General features: G+C 43.1%; 1 protein-coding gene across 1 annotated transcript in view; it reads right to left on the reverse strand.

The window, feature by feature from the left end:
• Nucleotides 1-4,263: 4,263 nt before the first annotated feature.
• Nucleotides 4,264-8,282, reverse strand: part of actr1b (actin related protein 1B) — a 5,977-nt gene continuing 1,958 nt past the window's right edge. Inside the window, exons 4-11 of the mRNA XM_023984303.2 lie at nucleotides 7,962-8,087; nucleotides 7,595-7,719; nucleotides 7,271-7,487; nucleotides 5,841-5,933; nucleotides 5,531-5,705; nucleotides 5,356-5,417; nucleotides 5,167-5,207; nucleotides 4,264-5,071 (exon numbers count right to left, since the gene is read on the reverse strand). Of these exons, the coding sequence (XP_023840071.1) occupies nucleotides 4,969-5,071; nucleotides 5,167-5,207; nucleotides 5,356-5,417; nucleotides 5,531-5,705; nucleotides 5,841-5,933; nucleotides 7,271-7,487; nucleotides 7,595-7,719; nucleotides 7,962-8,087 (942 nt within the window). The 3' untranslated portion in view covers nucleotides 4,264-4,968. The remainder of the gene's footprint in view (nucleotides 5,072-5,166; nucleotides 5,208-5,355; nucleotides 5,418-5,530; nucleotides 5,706-5,840; nucleotides 5,934-7,270; nucleotides 7,488-7,594; nucleotides 7,720-7,961; nucleotides 8,088-8,282) is intronic.

Consider the following 8,282-nt stretch of genomic DNA (forward strand, 5'->3'; position numbering starts at 1 on the left):
CACAAAACAATGTGCACAAGCAGACACAGGCATGCCCACACACTCACACACGCTGCCAGGTGAAAGTGTATATGCCAACCACTGGTATCACATATCTTTTATAACTTTCTCTCTCTGTGCTCTGTGTGTTGGTGACTGGGGATCTGGGCAGGAGACATTCACACAGTCACGCACACAATGCCACAGCAAAGATAACTGCACACAATGCCACAGCAAAGATAACTGCATAGCAACTGTGTTAACACAATACAGATACACACACACACACATACACACTAACACTCGAACTGTCCCTACACTACGGTGGCCCTCGACTGATATGTGTATTAATATCTGTCCCTTTGGGCTCAATGAGCTGAGAGCAAACATACCATATAGAAGATAAAGAAAGCAGGTTTCCTATCTCTCTTCCTCATAGAAGAATCGAGACAGCCATAGTAAGTATACAGGTAACTGCCAAAATAATGGAAACACGAGTAAATGATGGATACAAAGTATTTTGAAAGCAGGTTATTCCACACAGGTGTGGTTCCTGAGTTAATTAAGCAATTAACATCCCATCATGCTTAGGGTCATGTATAAAAATGCTGGCCAGGTCATTATTTTAGCTACCATGGCTATGATAGGGCTCGAGTGGTCACTGAATGGTTTGATGAGCATGAAAATGATGTTAGCCATATGCATTGGCTGTCTCAGTCACCAGATCTCAACCCAATTGAACACTTATGGGAGATTCTGGAGTGGCGACTGAGACAGCGTTTTCCATCAACAAAACATCAAATGATGGAATTTCTTGTGGATGAATGGTGTCGCATACCTCCAAGTTCCACAGAATCTATGCCAAGATGCATTGAATCTGTTCTGGATCGTGGTGGCCCAACGCCCTGTTGAGATGTTTTATGTTGGTGTTTCCTTTATTTTCGCAGTTATCTGTAGCTTACTCCTGCTCCTATACTCCTCATGGTTCCTCCTGCTCCTCTGGCGGTGCAACAGAGACATCTAGTGGCCAGAGAAGGTTACTGCATGTCTTTTTTACTCCTCACCTGTCAGTCATATGGACACCTCCATTCAGACTGATGCTCCATAACTTCCTCTGGTCTCCTGAGATTGAATCATTCAAGACAAGAAATTCCCAGACTCCTTACTAAGTTTATTTTCTTTATTGCAATAATATCCATCTCAGGTGGTGGTTGTCATTGGGAGTCTGATTGTTAATGTGGGAGTAAATTCACAATGTGTCATTCAAATCACTCATTATTAAAGGGTTTCTTTGAACTAATAAACTATGCATGACAACGTAAATAAATGAATTACTAATAAATCCTTCACTGTAGAGATACTTATATTTCAAGTTTCAACATGTAACATAACCACTTATACAAATAGAAAAAATGACACTGCTGAAATAGTAAGACGACCACTTTCGATCTCACATTGTGAATGATTGTATTTGTCACATGCACCGAATACAACAGGTGTAGACCTTACAGTGAAATGCTTACTTACAGGCCCTTAACCAACAACGCAGTTTTAAGAAAAATAAGTGTTAAGTAAAAAATAGATAAGTAAAAATATAAAATAAAAAATAGTTAAAGAGCAGCAGCAAAATAACAGTAGCAAGGCTATATACAGTAGTTACTCTATCCTTTTCCATCATCTCTCTATCCTTCTTCTTCATGTCTATCCTTCTCCATCTGTCTATTCTTCCTCTCCATCTTTGTCTTAGAGATCATGACGTTCCTCTGTAACTCAGGCAGAACAATCTTCATCAGGTTTCTCTCTGCTTCAACTCTGGCCTCTCCTTCATAGTTTCCTCTCATCTCCTCTATCTTCTGCCTGTGTCTCTCCTCCCTCTCATTCTCTCTCTTCGCTCTCAGTCTCTTTAGCTTTCTCTCCATCTCCTCCTTCCTATCAGATTCTCTTTTCAGCTTCCTCTCCAGTTCTCTTTTGAATTGATGTAGTTCTGTCCTTGAGCTGTTCTTGTCTATTGATGTTCTGTATTATGTCATGTTTCATGTTTTGTGTGGACCCCAGGAAGAGTAGCTGCTGCTTTTGCAACAGCTAATGGGGATCATAATAAAATACCAAATGTTATTATTTTCTTCCCTCTCTTCGTTCACCTGTCTCTCCAGTTCAGTGGTTCTTTCACTGAGTGTTCTAATATCTACCTCATGCTCCTGGATCTCTATCTGTATCAGAGTCCTGCAACTCCACAAGCCTCTGTCTCAAGTTCCTCTCCTGCTGTAGAATCTCTCTGTTTCTTGCCACCATCTCCTCTACCTGCTCCAGCAGCTCTGGAACCTGAGTACCATGAGCCCTGTCCTTAATGTTGAGGACGTGGTACCTGCTCCCACATGTCTCTACAAGCTGCTGGAGGTCCTGACTCCCTGCTTGGAGAAACTCCTCAATGTTCTGCTCTTTCAGGCCACCATCATGGGTGAATAGAATCACAGTGTTCCCAACAACCCTCCCCAAACATCTCCTCCATAAATCTATAATACACACATACTGTATCTACACGTTTCGAGAATGCACTGCACAGGAGATCTACGGAATAAGCAAAAGTTTTACTTTCTCCTTTGCACAGGTAGGCTATACACAGGTAGGCTATACACAGGTACTTGGGAGTAAACTCCTCCCCCCTATATTCTTCTCTCTGCTTTTTGGAAAGTGGATTTCTGCCAACATAGACAATATGGTGCCATCAACTTCACCCGTAATTACCAGCCAGCAGACGATAGTGATGTCCTTATTGAGTGACTGAGAAAAGATCCCAAGAGCATTCTCAGTTTATCTTATATGACTTGCTTATGAATGTGGTATGACTTTCATTGTAAAGCATGTGCAGTACTTCTGAATTAATGCCTTATAAAGCCTTTATAAGTTAGTTTAATATGTGACCAAAGTCACCAGAGTGTAACTGAAGTGGGTCACAATGTCTGAAACAATTCATAGCATCCTGTTGGTTATGATTATCATAAAGATTAATTAATTACAAAGACCAGACACCTCCAACAGCAGTCATTAACTTATTTATTATACTGAATTTACAAAATGAAAAGTAAAAGCAACACTTGAATAAACAGTATTGTACATTTATTGTATTTTTTGACGTTTTGAAAAGCGGTCCACTGTACACAAGGCTGATGAAGTATAGAACCTTTTAAAAAACACCCAGAATCTGAAGTGGACTTTCCGGTGCCAGGGCACAGGAGTAAGGCGGACGCAGTTTTGGACACAACCCCTTTACTGCCACTGAGACGTAGGGAAATCAGCTTAGCCATAATAAACACCCAGACTTCTAGTGGTACATGAGGGGGAATAGAGGGTAGAAAACTAACTGATAATAATCCACCATCTTGTGCTTCTACATGCTTATTATGAGAATGGTCCTACTACAGTCTATAGCAACTAAACATTGCTCTCTCTCAATTGTTCTAACCCATTCACTTGGTGTTTTAAAATAACTCACAGGGAACATTTAACAGGTGATCTCCACCATCCTTTAAATGGAGCCAAATATGGAGTCTTTGGAGAGAAATAAAACGACAATGTTTGTTGGATGATCTCTGTGGCCTTTCACCCAATATTCAGCTAGTCCCTGACCCTTGACTAACACTGAGATCAGAGATCACTCCAGGTTGTAGCTGCCCATAACCACAGATCTAGGATCAGATAAGCCTTCATCAATCTGAAGGTTAACCAGAAAGGTGATTATTAAATATGAACCTGTATCAATGGTTAGTGGAGACTTGGACCTCCTCAGAGATGATCCTGTCCAGGCATACAGCTCTCAGATCAGTCTCTCTGTGCAGTACAGAACAATAACATGTTTTATGGACAGCACTTTGTCATGTTTAATCTTTACAAGGCATTCAAGGGTCCCATTCAACTGGTCCCAAAGTTTAACTGTCATATCTTAAACGATCATTTAGAAATAGCAATGGTCATCTAATGGTTATTTAAAGTTGAAATCCCCCCGTTGGATTTGGTACCGAGTGAGGAGGATACATCTCACCCGTCCTTTGTTATCAAACCATTTCCACTAATGTCATTTTCAAACAAAGAGAAAAAACACAGCTAACTGAATGGAGATACTTTACACATCATAAGGAAGCGTTAAACATCGCTGTCGTCTAAACATGTCCATTAGTCGTTGTTGAAGAACACATGTGGGAGGGTTGGTGGAAAGAGAAGTTCTTTGAATGTTTTCCAATGAATTCCTTGAATATTTGATGAGCCAATGTAAAACACCGTGGTATTCTCTACCCGTCTACAGCATGACCTATTCCTATAGCAGACTATCCTAACCCCGACCCTCAACACCATCAACACAAATGGAAACCAAAAAATTTAAGAAAACAATGGTGAATTCAACCGTTGACATTAACATGGTGATTTGTAACTGACGACCAAGATACTTTTTTAAAGAACGCAAAAAAATTAAATCAATCTCTTCGGTTTGGAATGGAATTCTTACAGAATCGAAAATAATTCACCTTCTTTGTCATTGGATGATATGATGCAAGGTATCGTACAGGGCAGGGTAGATAGGAGAGTAATATAAATACTTCAGGGTTGAGTAGAGCATTGCCCCTTTAAGAACAGAAAGAACAGTCCACAGTATTGACAGATGCCCACGCAGCCCTGGGTGTGTGAGGAGGTGAGAGGGCCACAGGCTTGCCTGAAGGGCCACACTGCTCTCTCCCACATGGCTGGTAACAGAAGGCATGCTAAATTGAGGGAGGGTGTATATGGAAATTCCCCTAGCCAGAGGATGGGGGAGACCTTAAGGGGAGGGGGAGACTGGGGCAGACATGAGGCTGTGGGGATAGTTCCAGATGTTGAGGCAAATCAGTAATGTGGGGCAACAGAGCAAATATAGGAGCATTGGAGGGTAGTGTCGTGACAGATTGGGGCAGCACAGGGCAGATAGGTCATGTTGAGGTCAGTTTAAGGGCAGCGGTGTTAGAAGGTCTTCCTGTGGATGGCCCGTGCTCTGTCCTCCTCATACTCCTTCTTGCTGACCCACATTTTCTTAAAGGTGTCCAACGACGCCAGGATGGAGCCACTACGCAGAACACAATAGAGGGAGGAGAGGAGAGAGGGATTAGGGAATAGAGAGATGCGTGAGTGAGAGTGAGTCTGTGTGTGGTGATCTCTTACCCGATCCACGTGGAGTAGAGCCTCTCCTGAGGGGCGGAAATCTGGACAGGAAACACAGAGAGAGACGGAAAGTCAGCAGGGACTTGCTGAGGAGACATCCTGCCCACACATGCTAAAAACAGACTCATATAGCAACATGCTGAGATCTGGCCAAGAAGAGGTGAAAAGCTGGGTCATTGGTTACTATACCTTGATCTTCACGTCTTTGGGAGCGAGCTTCTTCACTTCGCTTAGTAACCTGTCCCCGAAACCTGCAGCAGAAAAGACTGTTAGCTAAGGAGCCTTAAACCACATGAGAAAACACCCACTTTCACAACACACTAGTATTAGTTGTTGTTGGTCAGTGTGTGTGTGTGTGTGTAACCTTTGAGCAGTGTGGATCCTCCAGACAGTACGATGTTGGAGAAGAGTGTGCGTCGGAGGTCCATGTCAGACTTCTGGATAGCGAAGGCCAGCACCTCATGGATCCCCTCGCTCTCGTCTCCGATCAAGTCTGGCCTGAACAGCAGCTCTGGGGCGCGGAACCTGGCTGGACCAATCTGGACAGGGGGCAGAGGTCAGAGTTAGGGTCAACTGGGTGTCAGAGATGATGATATTGATGTTTGTAGTCCCTCAAAATAAAACAAAGGTGTGTGTGTGTGTGTGTGTGTGTGTGTGTGTGGTGTTTGACTCACATCCAGCGTGCTACCGTCGGGGAGGGTGTACTGGGCCTTCTCGGTCTCCAGAGTCTCATCCTTCTGGGGGTTCAGGGACAGGTAGCAGGCTCTCTGAGGACAGAAACACACATATTACCAGCACTTCCCTATTGACAGTAAGGCTGGCCAATATATTGAATTAATTAGATTCATTTGAATATATGTTTTTCCACGATATTCCAAATGCCTGTAACGGATTTTGTCTTTATGAGCGTTTATGTCCGCTTGTTCTCGTGTTGTATTTTTGGTCCGGTCTCTTTTGCTCCTTCTGTGCTGTGTGCACCTCCCCATTTACACCAGAGATCTGTATATAATGATGAGATGCACGTCTCTGCCCTAACAATGGGAGTCGTTGTCCCAAAGTCGGGAAGGCAGATGACAAACTTAGGTCCAAAATAAGCCCAAAGAGAATAAGCCCGCTGTTTCAACTCGCTATTTGAATTTGAGGTTTGGTCCAACAGAATCAGTCATATGGACACTGAAACACACTGAAACATGATTTAACTGTAATAAAGGACAAGTTAACCTTTCTGACGATACCCTTTTTATGTCTCAACTGCTCACATGGCGTACAGAGCAGACATGACTAAAACAGGAGTATCAATGAACATTGATTCTGGAAAAGGCTAAGTTTGTCGTGCCACATACCACGAGCAGCATTTTAGCCAAAGACTTATACGGTCTAGTCTGTGTTTTATAAATGTGCAATAAGCATAAAATGCAATTATATAAGGAATTGGCAACTCGTTGTCATTCTGAGAAATAAGGTAGGCCACTTGATTTCAACATGTGAACAAAGTGGACAGGCTAGCATGCTGTTCAAACAGGTGGAGACGGACAGCAGGGTGTGTTTATAAATATTCAACTGTTTTCTTGTTAGCTAGCAAATACATCCAAGTTGGTAAACATGAAATATAAAATTAGCTGGCTAATCACTAGCATGTGGGCTGGAGAGATTGTTGATGAGACCTGTGTTAATGTTCTATAGCCTAATGCCTGCTATATGAAGTTAGTTAGTGAATGTGCATTATGCAGGGTTCTGGTTACATTTGCAACAAAAAAGGGCAATTTCATAGACACACTTGAAAGCTGGATCAGTGATTATAAAATGTTTAAAAAGCAGGTTGAATTATTTTGATTAAATAATTATTAGTGTCTTATGAATTCATTAGATTATTGCTGACTGTTTGAAATGCAGTGCATTTGACCTTTAATTGTACAACAATGCTTATTTAGAGAGAACATTTAAAATGATAATAGATATATATTGTGAATGACCCATATGTTTGAAAAAATAGAGATGTGATTTTTAGGCCATATCGCCCAGCACTAATTGACAGCAATTCCTATTGAGCCCTTCATTTTCTTCTAGTTAGGTCACACACACACACACACTCTCCGTCCCTTACCTCTTTGATGGTGCGGACCACCTCAAACTCTGCGGAGGTATGGAAGTCATAGCCCTCCTTGCGTAGCAGCAGCCGGAGGTAACGGGACACGTCCCTTCCAGCGATGTCCACCCTCATGATGGAGTGGGGAATGGCAAAGCCCTCGTAGATGGGCACCGCATGGGTCACCCCGTCGCCTGCATCCAACACCACACCCGTGGTACGCCCTGTCGCATAGCTGGACCAGAGAAAGGGGCGTGAGTATAACAAACACACAAAAGCGTGCCTGCACACACTAACACACACAGTATTTACACAAACACACAAACAGTGTAGCGTACTCACAGACTGAGGACTGCCTGCATGGAGATAAAGAGGGCGGGAACGTTGAAGGTCTCAAAGAACACCTCAGCCGCCTTCTCCCTGTTCTTACTGGGGTTCAGGGGAGCTTCAGTCAACAGGACAGGGTGCTGGAGGGGAAGACAGATCCAGTTAGCATGTGAGTCAGAAGGCTGAAAATCGCTTTCTTAGTCATACTAGCTCCCTTGTCTGTTAAATACTTTTCACACACTCACAACATCCATAATTTTTTATACAATTCAATAAATCAAGAAGCCTAACATTTACAACAACGGTTAACTGTTCACACAGTGAGGAGATTAGAGACAGGAAAAGGGGAGGAGGAGAATAAGGAGGTGAGAGGAGAGCCCACCTCCTCTGAGAAGGTCTGCAGCTGTTCCTTAGAGTAGACGTACTGCCAGATCCTCTCCATATCGTTCCAGTCCTTCACTATACCATGCTCCATAGGATACCTTACTGACAGCAACCCTCTGTGCTCCTGGGAGGGAGGGATAAGAGAAGGGTTAGAGGCTTGATGAAACTGGCCCCTTCATAGTGTGCAGATTACAGTGCCTGATTACAGTGCCTGTGGAGTAAATCTGTCTGTGTGTGTGTGTGTGTGTGTGTGTGTGTGTGTGTGTGTGTGTGTGTGTGTGTGTGTGTGTGTGTGTGTGTGTGTGTGTGTGTGTGTGTG

The sequence above is a fragment of the Salvelinus sp. IW2-2015 genome, linkage group LG4q.1:29 (genome assembly GCF_002910315.2).
Source record: "Salvelinus sp. IW2-2015 linkage group LG4q.1:29, ASM291031v2, whole genome shotgun sequence".
NCBI lineage: Eukaryota > Metazoa > Chordata > Actinopteri > Salmoniformes > Salmonidae > Salvelinus > Salvelinus sp. IW2-2015.